Source organism: Sinocyclocheilus rhinocerous, unplaced genomic scaffold (genome assembly GCF_001515625.1).
Source record: "Sinocyclocheilus rhinocerous isolate Xijiao unplaced genomic scaffold, SAMN03320098_v1.1 scaffold1259, whole genome shotgun sequence".
Classification (NCBI taxonomy): domain Eukaryota; kingdom Metazoa; phylum Chordata; class Actinopteri; order Cypriniformes; family Cyprinidae; genus Sinocyclocheilus; species Sinocyclocheilus rhinocerous.
This window is the reverse complement of record NW_015650717.1, coordinates 850825-867378: the sequence shown is the minus strand read 5'-3', so window position 1 is coordinate 867378 and position 16554 is coordinate 850825. Positions and strand designations below refer to the sequence as shown.

General features: G+C 38.7%; 1 protein-coding gene across 1 annotated transcript in view; it reads left to right on the top strand.

The window, feature by feature from the left end:
- Positions 1-16125, top strand: part of LOC107712503 (talin-2-like) — a 166930-nt gene extending 150805 nt beyond the window's left edge. Inside the window, exons 42-55 of the mRNA XM_016517773.1 lie at positions 864-965; positions 1053-1172; positions 3264-3410; positions 6481-6647; positions 6780-6963; positions 7394-7519; positions 8755-8871; positions 9640-9820; positions 10468-10610; positions 12236-12361; positions 12749-12811; positions 12912-13094; positions 13179-13304; positions 15180-16125. Of these exons, the coding sequence (XP_016373259.1) occupies positions 864-965; positions 1053-1172; positions 3264-3410; positions 6481-6647; positions 6780-6963; positions 7394-7519; positions 8755-8871; positions 9640-9820; positions 10468-10610; positions 12236-12361; positions 12749-12811; positions 12912-13094; positions 13179-13304; positions 15180-15308 (1914 nt within the window). The 3' untranslated portion in view covers positions 15309-16125. The remainder of the gene's footprint in view (positions 1-863; positions 966-1052; positions 1173-3263; positions 3411-6480; positions 6648-6779; positions 6964-7393; positions 7520-8754; positions 8872-9639; positions 9821-10467; positions 10611-12235; positions 12362-12748; positions 12812-12911; positions 13095-13178; positions 13305-15179) is intronic.
- The last annotated feature ends 429 nt before the right edge of the window (positions 16126-16554 follow it).

Below are 16554 nucleotides of genomic sequence, written 5' to 3'. Positions count from 1 at the left end.
GTACGCATGTGTACCGAACAAATCATTCAATTTCTTCAGGAAATTCAGACATTAAATGCCATTTTGGTGCTCTTTGATGTGGCGTGACAGATCGCTGTATAAACGCCTCGGTTCTGACAGCAGCGCGAGTGAGCGCGATCATCCCTTCATCTTTATTACTAGTTTTAATGTGAAATAAACATGAATGAACATCTCATGCCTCATGTAATCGCTCAATCAGTGTTTCACTCGTGGAAGGATGTGTTTAAAACAGCTTGTAAACTAAATGTAACGTAGCGTTTCATTTACTTCAGGCAAGTCATCAGTGTCCACAGCTCGTCAGTTCACCAGAGAAATGAAGTCTAGAGGAGTATTTCGCGAAATATTAGACTATACTGTATACATACATATACTTTATACATTATATTTTACTTCACCTGTTAGTTATGTCTTAATTATTTAATGTAGGCTATATTTAAATAAATCTTTTATGAAACAAGTTATGACAGCCACTGTGTAAATGATTAGGCTATATTTCATTTTATATGAAAGAAGAATGCTGTAGAATGCTTTCTGATCAAAGTCATCTCTAGCTGGCACTCGTATGTTAATGTGTCACAGATACTACAGCTGCCTCTGTATCTCATTATTAGACTGAATTGGCACAACATCTCCATTTATCAGCTCTGGATGCACGCAATCTTTCATTATACTGTCATGACTCACGGTGGAAGACAATGGCAGCCAACTGAATATCTGCACTCTGATCATTTTCTGCGGGAATGATCGCAGCGTCGTGCACATGAACCACGCAAAGACGGTAATTTGTATTAGGACTGGATCCAGCATTACATCACTGTTATTCGGGTCTCTTTACTTCACAGATGGATGAAGGAACACCGCCGGAGCCTGACGGCACTTTTGTGGATTACCAGACCACCATGGTGAAGTTTTCAAAAGCCATCGCCATTACTGCACAAGAAATGGTGAGGACGCTCACTCAAAATGCTTTAGCATCTTCTCACATCTTTAGTCACTGTATCACAGCTTATGCTTCTGTTATGTGACCCTAGATGACGAAGTCAGTGACATGTCCAGAGGAGCTGGGTGGACTGGCGTCTCAGGTGACGGTGGATTACAGCCAGCTGGCACAACAAGGCCGTCTGGCAGCTGCCACTGCTGAGCCAGAGGAGGTGAGGATCATTGCAGCAAGTGCGTCTCTACCCCCACCGGAGCAGTGATCTGAGAAATGCACATTTACAGACACGCTAATGGACGCGCAGATGACTTAAACCTCACATAAACTCCAGACTTCAAGGAAACAGATCACTTAAAACTGAAACTGAATTTTCTTCTGTGAAACACAAAAACAGGCCTTTGGAAGTCCAGAATGCTCTTTACCATACAATGAAACAATGAACTATTGAACTTTGGGGGAAAAAACACCCTAAAATGTCATAAATTTAGTTTATATGACTTGTGCACAATATTATTATTACATAGCCCTGCATTTTGCAAAAACTGCATTATATTACCTAGTTCAGAAATATCAATAAAAACTTTCATTAACATATATATATTTTTTTTTTTTCAAAAAATAAGAATGTAGGATTTTTCATTTATCAGAATTAATGCACTTATCAATATCAAAATCAAAAAGCAGTCAAATGCCAAAAGGTTCCATTTTAATGACAAAATGAAGTATTCAAACTGACAATCTGCAAAGGAGTGGGAAAAAGCAGAAATCGGGCATAAAATGAGCATAAATAATGACTTCAGAATCATTTGTACATGTGAAAATCGGCTGAGAATTGAAAAAAATACTTGTAACCTAGCTCAGAGGAAGATATGAATCATGTCTTTGTGGCAGTTTTTCTGGTGATTAAGGGATAATACAAGACTTCAAATAAAAAAAGACTTCTTCACCTTACAAGTGGTTGTTGAAAACCAACAAAATGCATCATATTCTGTGAAAAATTGTGACATACTAGAGCAAAACAGGCACTATTTTTGGAATCAGCACCTTGAAATTATTAAGAAACAAATGTTTGATTTCGTTCAGTTAATATGATGCAGGGTAGCATTATTATTAGTGCTGTCAAACGATTAATCGCGATTAATCGCATCCAAAATAAAAGTTTTTGATTGCATAATAAATGTGTGTGTATTGTGTATATTTATGTATATATAAATGCACACACATACATGTATATATTTAAGAAAAATTTTATATATAATATAACTTGTATGAATACAAATATACAATATGCATGTAAATACATGTAAATATTTTCAAAATATACACTGTATATGTGTATTTATATATAAATAATAAATAATTTATATATAAATAATAAATATACACAGTACACACATATATTATGTAAACAAAATCTTTTATTTTGGATGCGATTAATTGCGATTAATCATTTGACAGCACTAATTATTATTAGTATTAGTATTATTAATAATAAATAGGAAAATAAGTGTAGAAAAACTAAAAGGAAATAAAATAATTGTTTGATCAAAACAGTAAAAAAATTGTTTATATGCTTTTGTTATAACAGAAAGTTAATATAAAAAAACCTTTAAACCATCTTATTGGCACTTGTGCAATATATTCCAATCTTCTGAAGCCATTCGATAGATTTGTGTGAGAAATAGATAAATTAGTGCTATTCACTGTAAACTTCATCATTATTCACTCTCAAATCTCATCCACAATAGTGTATCATAAGCACTGAAATATAATAAAAATAAACCCATCCACACCTTCTTATTTAGTGATTTAGTGCAAACACATGCAACTTGGTCAGTGTCGTATAGCAAACCTTATACTTCCATTTTGCATGGTGTTAAGCCTGTGAACAAAGGTGCGAACACCAGCCGACACATTTCACACCTTTGCTCTTTCCACATTTAAAAAAAAAAGGAAGCCAACACGTGGACATGGTAGTCACCAGCTCTCTTCACTAGCATTTTTACATAAGCGGCCGTTACCATAGCAACCGTGCACCCCCACAAGCCTTAAAAGCCCGTTGTGATATTCATAATGAAGAGCCGCCCACCCATGGATCTGTGTGTCAGGTAACGAACATACAGTGCTGTCGGGCCCCCTCAAAGGCCGTCACAATCACTTCTTAATTATTGGATAGAGCTTTGTTGAACGGAGGCAGTGGCTTTTAGAGCAGTCGCAGAGCACGGATACATTCAGATTTACACCCAGATTCAGGCTGACTTGGATGCCAACTCTTTCTTAGACTTGATATCATGGCTGTTTCTAGGTGGGATCTCAGATCAAGACTCGGGTGCAGGAGTTGGGTCACGGCTGCATCTATCTGGTCCAGAAGGCCGGAGCCCTGCAGATGAGCCCGACGGACAGTTTCACCAAGAGAGAGCTGATCGAGTACGCCCGCGCTGTCACAGAGAAGGTAGGCTCACTCGGGATTGTGGGAGGCCGTTTCTTCTGTGTGGTTTGCTGCGTTACTTTGTTTTGTTTCTATTAACTTTTTATCACGGTATTAGAAAATAATTTTGTTTTTAAAGCCTCTTCTGACTACACTTTAAAAATACTGCTGGTTTATTTAGAGGTATGCTGCACTTGCTAAGGCTCATATTCACATTGTAAACAAAAAATAGTTGAAAATTATATTGAAACTTATATTGAGACCAGAATATCATGCGGACATTAGAGGGGGTGATACCACCCACAGCACCTTAGAAATAACATAGCAACACCCTGTCAACTACCTACGACACTCTAGCACCACTTTGGCAACCACCAAAAACACCCTAAAAAATAACATAGCAACACCCTGTCAACAACCTACGACACTCTAGCACCACTTTGGCAACCACCAAAAACACCCTAAAAAATAACATAGCAACACCCTGTCAACAACCTACGACACTCTAGCACCACTTTGGCAACCACCAAAAACACCCTAAAAAATAACATAGCAACACCCTGTCAACAACCTACGACACTCTAGCACCACTTTGGCAACCACCAAAAACACCCTAAAAAATAACATAGCAACACCCTGTCAACAACCTACGACACTCTAGCACCACTTTGGCAACCACCAAAAACACCCTAAAAAATAACATAGCAACACCCTGTCAACAACCTACGACACTCTAGCACCACTTTGGCAACCACCAAAAACACCCTAAAAAATAACATAGCAACACCCTGTTGATTAATGACGACGCCTTAGTAATAGCATAGCAACACCAATGCTACCACCCACAACACCCTAGCAATAACATAGCAATGCCTTATCGACTACCCACAACACCCTAGCAATACACTGGCAACCACCAACAACACCCTAAAAATAGCATAGCAACACCCTGTTGATTACTGACGACACCTTAGTAATAGCATAGAAACACCTATGCTACCACCCACAACACCCTACCAATAACATAGCAATGCCCTGTCGACTACCCACAACATTCTAGCAACACATTGGAAACCACCACCAACAACCTAAAAAATAGCATAGCAACACCCTGTTGATTACTGACGACACCTTAGTGATAGCATAGAAACACCCATGCTACCACCCACAACACCCTAGCAATAACATAGCAACATCTTGTCAACTACCCACAAGACACTGGCAAACACCAACAACACCCTAAAAATAGCATAGCAACACCCTGTTGATTACTGACGACACCTTAGTGATAGCATAGATAAACCTATGCAACCACCCACAACACTCTAGCAACACACTGGCAACCACCAATAAAACAAAAAAAAAATAGCATAGCAACACCCTATTGATTACTGACGACACCTTAGTAATAGCATAGAAACACCTATGCAACCACCCACAACACCTTAGCAATAACATAGCAAGACCCTGTCAACTACCCACAACACCCTAGCAGCACACTGGTAACCACCAACAACACTCTAAAAAGTAGCATAGCAACCCTCTATTGATTACTGACAACACCTTAGTAATAGCATAGAAACACCTATGCAACCACCCACAACACCTTAGCAATAACATAGCAACACCCTGTCAACTACCCACAACACCCTAGCAGCACACTGGCAACCACCAACAACACACTGAAAAATAGCTTAGCAATAACATAGCAACCCTCTATTGATTACTGACGAAACCTTACTAATAGCATAGAAACACCTATGCAACCACCCACACCCTATCAATAACATAGCAACACCCTGTCGTCTACCCACAAAACCCTAGCAACACAGTGACAAACACCAACAACACCCTAAAAAATAGCATAGCAACACCCCTGTTGTGGAGTCACAACAGCCTTCCAATCACATAGCAACACCCTGTCGACTACCCATAACATCCTAGCAACTTCATAGAAACACTGTAGCAACCACCTATAATGCCCTAGAAACCACATAGTAATGTCATTGATACCCACTACAGCATCTTAGCAATCACAATGCAACACTTTCAACTACCCACAACACCCTAGCAACCACATAGCAACAATACTTTAGTATAGCAACACCTGTGTAACCACCCACAACACCCTAGCAATCATATAAAAGCACTCTTCCAGCTAAACTTGCTACATCATATCAACCATATAACAACAGCCATAGAACCACCAGCAACGCTGTAGAAACTGCATAGAAACGCCCTGGCAAACACTCAGACAGGCACAATGAGAGTCGCTTGCTTATTTTCAGTGACTGCACTTTTCATTCTTTGTGTTCCAGCTGTTTTTCTACTATTGTTGGAATGAATGCCGGAAGCCCCGGTTGAGACTATATACAGTAGATGACATTCGTCAGTGTGTCATATTGTCTTTGATTACATCTCAGTAGCTGGAGTCGGTCTGTCCCGCTGTGGTGGCGCTGTGACCCCTCGCTGCTTTAAATGAGCTCTGTTAAATTTGTCCACGTCCCCCACCGGCCCCGTTCAGTTCAAACCTCAGCTCTGCCTGCAGTCATTTCTGTATTAAACGTGAATGGGGATGATGCATTCGAATGCCTCCTTATGGCTTTTCATGTACTCGTGAAGACAACTCAATCGTTCTCTATATCTCTGACTCTCTCTTTCTCTCTCTAGAAGAAACACATATTTGTAATTTATTGTAATTGTAAATAAGTTTTCAAAAAGACCCAGGACTAATATTATGTTATCTATTTCTATAATCTATTTATTCAAATTATGTAATTATATTAAACAACCTTTTAAAACTATTTATTTATAATTATAATTCTATACAATGTATGTAATATATGTATTTCTATTTGAACTATTTAAATTATATAACAATCAAAACCTTACAAAAATATTATTGTTGTTGTTGTTGTTGTTATTTGTGCAAATAAATCTGTCATTTTAATGTAAATACATTTAATACATTGAATAAAATAAATGAAAAGTTCATTTTGTTATTAATGCCCAAGAAAAGTGCTACAGGCTTGGAAAACTGTCCCAGCTCTGCCTATGGAGTTTATAATAAAGTGTGATTCACTCTCTCCTGCAGGTGTCCATGGTGTTATCAGCCCTGCAGGCTGGTAATAAAGGAACTCAGGCCTGCATAACTGCAGCCAGTTCTGTCTCCGGCATCATTGCTGATCTGGACACGACCATCATGTTTGCCTCTGCCGGCACACTAAACGCAGAGAACGAAGAGTCTTTCGCAGACCACAGGTGAGACCTAGTAGAACATAACAGTTTCAGCATCACATACATAAAATGTCAAAGGTTTGTTTTATTAATGTCGGCGTAATCTTGGGTGTCTCATTGAGTTATCTGAAGCGTATTTGTTTCTGAACACTTCAGAGAGAACATATTGAAAACCGCTAAAGCTTTGGTTGAGGACACCAAGCTGCTTGTGTCTGGTGCTGCATCGAGCCAGGACAAACTAGCCCAGGCGGCCCAGTCCTCTGCCAAGACCATCACACAGCTCACTGACGTGGTCAAACTGGGCGCTGCGAGCATGGGATCAGAGGACCCTGAGACACAGGTGCGTGTTTCGCTGTTATAATCTGTCATAGGATTTTCACGACACCAACATTTCAGATATTACCCAATGCCCAGTGTGTTCTAATTCTGTCTGCTCCTATATTTTTATCCTGGACTATATTTATCCTTTTTCACACCCTGACTGAGTGTAATGAGAATATCATTAGCTCTCAAATATCTCGACGTTTGGGTGCAGACACTCTCTGACTCACTCTAACAGCCAGTGGCATGTATCATGACACATCTCTGCCCAAAATCTAAATTACCAGTTGAGGATTAATAAATCATAATGTATTGTATGGTATTATAAATGTGGTTCCGATAAATAACTGCACCCCTGGAGGAGTGCAATGCTTTATGGGAGTGGATAAAGCCAGTGGCATATCATGACTAAAGGTGGTTGTGATAAGTCTTCTCTCTATCTCTTTCAGGTTGTACTGATAAATGCAGTCAGAGACGTCGCTAAAGCTTTGGCTGAGCTGATTAGTGCCACTAAATGTGCCGCGGGCAAGGCAGCAGACGATCCGTCTATGTATCAGCTGAAAAGTGCCGCCAAGGTATGTTTGGTTGAAGAATGTTGTGTGTGTGTGCGTGTCTGTAAGTTCCTGTTTGTAAGAAAGGCATTATGTGTCTTAGTGAGGATCATATCTTATTCTGATGACTATCACTGTGTGTGTATGTGTGTACGCCTGTCTAACAGCTGGCCCTGTCTCTCATTTTCTTGGCTGGGTGCTGTCTTCGCTCGCTGTCATCTTGGTGTGTGGCCACAAATCAAACCCTATCTTACAGTGATCATAGTGTGTATGTGAGTGACTCAATGGCCACGCAGCAGGGTACAGAACCAAGCTGTGTGTGTGTATACAGCATAAGGACTGATTCCTTCCCTTCCTCTCTTTCTTTTTTTGTCTTCTCTCCAATGCCATGTATGATTTGCTACATGGCAATACGTATTAATTTTGTAAACCTAATTAAAAGAAAATTAAAACTTCACTCGCTTCTGCAGTTATTCTGTGGATCAGTGCACACATTTTATCATGTGAAGTGAATATAACTATCTCCAGGCTTGTTTAAACAGAAATTGATGTGTACCACACATATTTTCTAGCATTTTCTAATCCTTTAATCATTCACCTGGTGCTGTTAAACCTCTGGGATTAACTTCCACATACATGCAACATGATATGTTTTATTTAGCATACTTAAATAATGAGGTGTTATGCAATTGTGACCTTGATGGAAAGATTTTTTACATTCCTCCAACATATGGTGACTTCAGATCCTCTGGGATTTTGCTTCAGACATTTGCTTCAGACATTCAGGCTTGTTTCTTCAGTGTGTGTTGAAAGTAGTGGTGGCGTCCCTCAGGGCTTTGTCTTAGGCCCTCTTTTGTTTTCTTAGGTTTCCTCCTTTTTCCTTTTGTGTTTAAAACTTGTGTTTAAAATCTTGCCTAAAGCAAGATTTATAATCCATTACAGACCTCAGCTGTGGTCCATTAAAAGGTCCCGTTTGATCACCTGACTATATTCTGATGTTTTTATGTATGATTTAGATTTGAATTTTTTTACCTTAAAAAGAACATAATCTGGTTGACCTTGTCTGATATTTCCCTGAGCTGTTCGATGCAGCTGTTCTTGTCATAGCATTGCATCTGACCTTATTTCAGTATCTCAGGTGAAAAACTGGCCACAAAACTGTTGACATTCTCTAGTTGATGTCACTTAAGCTGTGATACATAAAGCAGAAAAAAGAGTTCCAAGCTAGTCCGAGACTTTGACTTCCCTATGTTTTACAGGTGATGGTGACGAACGTGACCTCCTTGCTGAAAACTGTGAAAGCGGTGGAAGATGAGGCCACTCGCGGGACGAGGGCTCTTGAAGCCACTATTGAGTGCATCAAACAGGAACTCACTGTACGGAACATTCTTTGTGTGAATATTGAAATATTCCAAGAGATAATGTGCTTTCCACACTTAAAGAATAGTTCTTCAAAAGGGAACATACAGTCATTATGTTCTCACCCTCATTCTGTTCCAAATCTGTATGACTTTCTTCTGTGGAACACAAAAGAAGATATTTTGAAAGTCAATGGGATCTAAACAACATTGTGTGGACAAAACAAAACACTGAGACATTTGTCAAATTACCATCTTCTATTCTTTTAAGCACTTGGGAATAGTTAGTACATGTCATGCTCATTTTGATCCTAATTAAGATGCTAATACAATCAACTTGTATTACAATCTGGCTGTGAATTAGTAACAATTAGGTCCTGCCTAATTCATTTTAGCCCAGACAGAGGTAAAAACCCATCCATTTGTGATATTAACTGGTAATACAGAGTAATACACCATGCGCACGTTTGCCTGTTCTCCACCTGCTCCTCGTTCTCCTTCTCCCATGGGCATCCCTACTCCACTTATCACAGGCCGAGTGACAGATTGAGATAGTGGTACAGGAAGGCAAGAAATTTATCTTTTGGTTTAATGCTCCTGTTATCAGATGCCCATCAGGACTTTAGGAAATTCTGATGGCATTACTGTATTAGTGCACAGAAAATCGTCCCTGGTAATGTGACCGATTCTAAAAATATATGATTCACTTAAGATCTGTAGATGTTATTTCTGTTATGTATAAAATATTTCTTAATTTCCCTGACTGTTGCATCATCTGCTTTACAGGTTTTCCAGTCCAAGGACGTTCCGGAGAAATCTACCACCCCGGAAGAGTTCATCCGCATGACCAAGGGCATCACCGTTGCGACGGCCAAAGCGGTGGCAGCAGGCAACTCTGCTCAGCAGGAGGACGTGATATCCACTGCCAACCTGAGCCGCAAAGCCATCTCTGACATGCTGACCACCTGTAAGGTGCTTATCCACCATCACACAGACATATGCACAATCTCATCGTATGCTGACCAACTGTAAGGTGGAAATCCACAAACACTTGAATACCAACAAAATGTGTTTATATACACTCTCCATGTGCAATGAATGCCGTTTGCTCTATTTCTCAATGTCATTTGGCACTAACCTACTTTTGACTCCTAAATTACGCCCTCTAGTGTCGTCATGATGCATCCGTTCATTATCATACATTATACAAACTGCTGCCCTTACCAAAATTTCCCATGGTAACCATAGTTTTTTCTTAGTAAAATTAAATAAATTTAAAAGAGAACTTATATTTGGCAAATGTGGCTTTTTTTCCTACCTTGCATTTTTTATTTTTTCTTGTATATTTCCTTTAAAATATATGTACAGTTTATGTAGAGTATTAACATCTACATAGAAAGTTCTCATGGTCATTTTTGTAAGAGTCTTGTGGTGGAATGTGATTTTCTCTATACAGGAGGTTATTGGTTCGAATCCCCATCGCAAGCTTTTTTTTCTTTAATCTTTTACTTAAAGTTTATTTTGTCATGTCATACCATGTGTTTACTCTTTTCATGTGAATGTATTATATATCAGTAATGTAAGTGATTTGAAAATGAGGGTCATGTTGACTTTGTTTGCTCATCCTCTCAGGTTCAGAGTGGGTGGACCCAGAAGACCCCACGGTGATAGCGGAGACAGAGCTCCTGGGTGCTGCTGCGTCCATCGAGGCCGCAGCCAAGAAACTGGAGCAGCTGAAGCCCAGAACCAAACCAAAGGTATCCTTCCATCCATCCATCAATTTTCTGAATCCAAACACACACACACACACACACTGCTGTGATCAGCCCGCCAGCACAGCTATGTCAGATCAGTTCCACCAAAGGCTGCGGGATCGTTTCATTCCTGTTTTGTATTCGGGGAGAGGGAGGTGATGTTGTTTTTGTAATTTCAGGACTTCAAGACTTCAGGATGTGGTGTTTTTGTATTTTCATGGTGTTTGGGAAGTTTTGCGCACATCTGTGTAGCTTTGTCTTTGTTTTTTGTGGTTATTTTTTTTCCATCTTGTACATTAACAATTTGAGATTTTGAAGTCTGATGAGCACTGAACTTGAAATGATTGTCTGGTTTTTGGTTTGTTGGGCTGTTTTGTGATCTGTCTTGCATCTCAATTATTCAGTAGTATCATGAAGTTTTGTTTTAGAGCGTGCTGAACTTTTAGTCAGTAAATCTGAAACTCATCTCCAAGAAGGTCAGCACTTTTTAGAAATGATTTTCCCTGAAGCGCTTTTATTGTTTCATCCATCTGTATTATAGCTCAGCTGTCAGTGATGCTTTTCGCCTAAAAAAAAACATTCATCCACATTTTGCCGCTCAGAGCTGAAACTGTTTCCCCCCTTGAGTGTGTCAGTGACTCACATTTACTGCCACAGACCGAACACTGAACAGAGAGACAACATCCATCTGTCTATCGGTCTGTCTGTCTATCTATGTATCTGTCTTTCTAACTGTCTGTCTGTCTGTCTATCTATCTATCTATCTATCTATATATCTGTCTATCTATCTATCTATCTGTCTGTGTCTGTCTGTCTGTCTATATATCTATGTATCTGTCTGTCTGTCTGTCTGTCTATATATGTATCTTTCACATCATGTGACAACAGTGTGGCATACTACTGTTTGAAACATTTAGCATTTCTGTATCTGTTTCACTTACTGATTTTTTAAAATAGTTGTCTGTGTATGCTGTACAGTATGCATTAGGCTAGTATTCCATTACGAACATAGTGAAATAAAGAGTATGTTCAAAATAGCATATTTACCATACTATTTGTGATATTATTGCAGTATGCATTATGCATATTGTGCATAGTATCCACACTGCGTGGTTTACCGTATCCCACAATGCAGTGCTCCCTCCATTTCACATTTCATGCATACAAAAATTAGCATTCTGTGCATTGTGTATGTACTGGAAATGTATTACAAGCAGACTTGTAATATGCTATTATGAACAAACTAATACTCTTTGTTTGTGTAGTCGAACGTTTGTAAATATGTCTTTCAAAGGAGTTTGATTAACCAATTGGTGGAAATCTGTCATATTCTTTTTTTTTTCTGGGAACAACAAAGCATGTATCTTGCTAAAAAAAAAATAGATATTATAATAATAGGTAATAATAAAATCTCAGTTCCACAAATGTTTTTGACATAATGGCTTGGTGAGAGGATTCTTGCCAGTCCATTAGCATAGATAAAGCATTTCATCTTTATAATAACTGCATTTATTTAAAGGTAATATCATGGTTTCATGTCTAGCCAGCAGTGAGCCAAGAGTATTCATTACAGTTAATAAGGTCACAATCTACAGTTTGTTACATCTCTTGCTCTTTTATTTTCGCAGCAAGCCGATGAGTCTCTGGACTTTGAGGAGCAGATCCTGGAAGCGGCAAAATCCATCGCTGCAGCAACCAGCGTTCTGGTCAAATCCGCATCGGCCGCACAAAGAGAGCTTGTAGCACAGGGCAAGGTACTAAAATCATTGAACTTTTTATTTTATTTTTTTTTTTTACATAGGCTATACATTTTTCTACTTTTACAGTGTTGTTATTGCTATTAAAATTGTTTGTGTTAACTTGAAAAACTGAAACTGAAATTGCCTGTGCAACTAACTGAACTAAACAAAGCTAAATCACTCAAATTAAATCTAAAATGAAATAAAAATAAATTAAAGCTAAATAGAAATATTATCAAAAAACCTGAAAACCACATAAAATTACTACAACTTTAAAATTAAAATGAAGTTAAAATTTAAAAATCAAATTATATAATAGTACACAACATTATATAATAGGACAAATAATACTGAAATAGCACTGCTACTTTAATATTTTTTTGTATTTATATTTTTATGTAGGTGGGCTCCATCCCTGCCAATGCAGTAGATGACGGCCAGTGGTCCCAGGGTCTAATATCAGCTGTAAGTTGTTAGAATCAACAATTGTAATTGAAGTGAAGTTCCTTTGACAAGAAGCATCAGCTAAATGACAATTACTAATTTAAATCCTACCCTCTTTTAGGCCCGAATGGTTGCGGCCGCCACTAGTAACCTGTGTGAGGCTGCTAACGCTTCAGTCCAGGGTCACGCCAGCGAGGAGAAGCTCATTTCCTGTGCCAAACAGGTGGCAGCTTCCACCGCTCAGCTGCTGGTGGCCTGTAAAGTCAAAGCGGACCAGGACTCAGAGGCCATGAGGAGATTACAGGTTACAATCACTTGAATAATACAAAATAATATGAGATCTAAGTGAATTATTCAGTTAAAAAAAAATGGTTTTGTGTTTGCACAGGCTGCTGGTAACGCAGTGAAGAGAGCGTCTGACAACCTGGTGAAGGCAGCGCAGAAAGCAGCCTTTGATAAAGCCGAAGACGACAGCGTGGTGGTTAAAACGAAATTCGTAGGAGGAATCGCTCAGGTGAGATTCTTTCCGGTTTCTGAATATTCCTTGACTTCTGAAGTAATGCTGCTCAATTAAAAAGTGATTTGACATTTGTGGATCTACAAAGCCGTCAGTGGGGTTTGAAAGCTGTGGTTTTGTACCAAGCATCCACAGCTGGCATCTTACACCGGGCTGCTGTATCCACAAACAGCTCATTTTCACGTTTCATCCCGGGCCAAATGCCCATTAATTAAAGACTGCGCGTCTGCCTATTCAAAGCTTCCTTCCTCCCAGAATGCCTTCATGTCTTGTGTTCATCTTGAGAGGGCACTGGAATATTGTGAACATCTGAGAAAGCCCATTGAGTGGATGGCGTGAGTGTTTGCATGCACCCTTGAATCCTTGCCATTGCCAGCACAACAAAAAGAAGCTTTTTGCACCGATTCAGCCCCTCTTCAGAAGGTTAAGCCTTGATCCATCCGTCCCATTCCTTAAATCCACAAAAATTTTACTCTCTTTGGAAAATAACAAGATGTCTATTGCAGATCCAGGCTCATTTTTTTCCAGCACAATTATGCTAAAATTACACATTGCTCTAAAGAATATGAAGCTTTTTCTCTCTGTCACTAAGACAGCAGCCGAAGGAAAAGCTCATTTCGAAAAAAAACTGGAAGGAAACACATCCCTTGGCATTTTTCATTGGCTATAATATGTAAGCATTATTTATGTATCATTGTACCACAAACGATTTGGCTGTCTTCACCTAAGGAAACTGGTTTTAAACAATCCACAGGACTGATTGGAGATCGGTTTTTAGATCTGAAACTTCAACATTGTATATAAACATTGGAACTCATTCTTGAAACATGAAAATAAAGAATTTCTGTGTGCATTGTTTAGAAAACAATTCTTACATAAATTGTTGAGTTTATGCTTGAAATGAGCAGAATTAATCTTTGTAAATCGTTCTTGCATTCATCTGCTGTTGTTTGCATTCATGCAATGCAAGCGAAACCAATTTGTACAAACCATTCTTGTGTAAATTGCCGTAATGATTTTCTATCAGGCTGCATTTATTTAAGCAAAAAGAAATTGTGGTAATCGTTGGTAAAAACATTCTTTTGTAATTTGTCGCATTTGTCACATTCATGCATAAAATGAGCAGAATTCATTTGTTTTAACCATTCTTGCATAAATTGCATTCATCTGCATTTGTTGCATTTATGCAACACAAGCAACCAAGCCTGTATAACACATTCTTGCATAAATTGCCACAATGATCTGCAGTCATGTTGTATTGATTTGTGCATGAAAAATGCATTTCATAAAACTTTTCCATTACAGTAATTTGTTGCATTCATATCACATTCATGAATGCAACAAGAACAAGTATCCCATTTTATTCGCATTTGTCGCATTCAGGCAACACGAGTCAAACAAATTTGTGTAAACGGTTTTTAGTACATTTTTGCATTCATGTCACATTAATTCATGAAACATGACCGAAAGTCATTTCTGTTGTAATGTTTCTTACGTAAATAGTCATAATCATGTTGCATTCATGCATGAAACACAAGCCAAATGAGTTTGTGCAAATCATTTACTGTATGAAACCATGTTTACATTGTTGTTGTATTCATTCCTTCATAATCATTCAGGAAACTTCTGCCGTATTACGCATTCATTTTTGAAACATGAGCAGAATGAATCTGCATGAAATGTTTGTAAATCCATTGTAATGTACGTTTTTGCATTTATGCGCCTTCTCATGTCATGTCACAGCAGAAGGAATTTTTTTACAAGTTGTTCGTAATTTACACATGAATGGTTAAACAAGAAAGAATTTTCATGAATTCTCATTTTTCACGAATGTTGCTCATTCAGTGACTAATGGTTTTGCATTATTTCCAGATCATCGCAGCTCAGGAGGAGATGCTCAGAAAAGAAAGGGAGTTAGAAGAAGCCCGGAAGAAACTCGCCCACATCCGACAGCAGCAATACAAGTTCCTGCCCAGCGAACTGCGAGAAGACCAGAGCTGAACACGTCTCGTCTGATTGGACGCGGATCATGATTGTTACGGATGATTGGCTGCTCCTTATATGCAGAGCTAGAGATGTCACACGTCATTGGTTGGTCATTGTCAGGTGACTTGTTAAAGTTAAATGTGATTGGCTCACAGGGGATTAGCGCCACTGATTAGCTGTATGTTGAGGTATGAATGGATTTCCTTTCTTGTTTTTGTTCTTGTTTTTTTAAGGTGTAAAGCACTTGTTAGAGGTTTGCGTGACTGTGTGTTTTACGTATCAATAGTATGCCACTCATTGGCGATAGCTTACCATAAGGATCTCGATAACTAATCCTACACAATATCAGTGCATCTAGTTTTATAATGAAACCAATGTGAAACTATTAATATCTGAACCTGGCTGCCAGACCAATTTTACTTATGAAGTATGATGCCAGACCCGTAAGCTTTCATTATTCGCACTCGCGTGACGATAAGCTTCGAACGCCTCTAGAATGCACTGCTCGATTCATACATATCCCCCTCTAGAACTGTATTATTGTTAGTAAGGTTATGAATTCTAGGTAGTTATAAGGAAAGAATGTACTGGTGTGCTTTGTCGTGTTATTTATTGTTAGCAGAACTTTAATAGAGTAGCTTCCAGCTTCTCTTTGCGTTTGTAGGTCTAGTTGGGGGCTCGAATGAGGTTGATTCATGCAAATAGAGTTTCATTCAGTCCTCTCTTCATACCTCAGCTGTGGCCCAGATTGTTACATTTCCCATGATTCCTCTGTGTGTCTAAACTTAGTCAGGTAGACAGCCCAAACACGACGGATATGTTCGGAATAACAAAATAATTAATAGAGTAGCTTCCAGCTTCTCTTTGCGTTTGTAGGTCTAGTTGGGGGCTCGAATGAGGTTGATTCATGCAAATAGAGTTTCATTCAGTCCTCTCTTCATACCTCAGCTGTGGCCCAGATTGTTACATTTCCCATGATTCCTCTGTGTGTCTAAACTTAGTCAGGTAGACAGCCCAAACACGACGGATATGTTCGGAATAACACGCCAACACACTACTCATACTATTTCTGCAGCATACTTTCAGTATGCAGATTTTCTGCATTAGAATAATCAGATGACATTCTGTATCCCACAATGCAATGCCAATTTTTCATTTCTGTTTTATAAATGAACAAAATGTAATACTAGCCTCAATTTTTGGCTGGCATACTAACCAAGTAATAGCCTTTTTAACACAAAATTGGATAAAAATGCAAAAA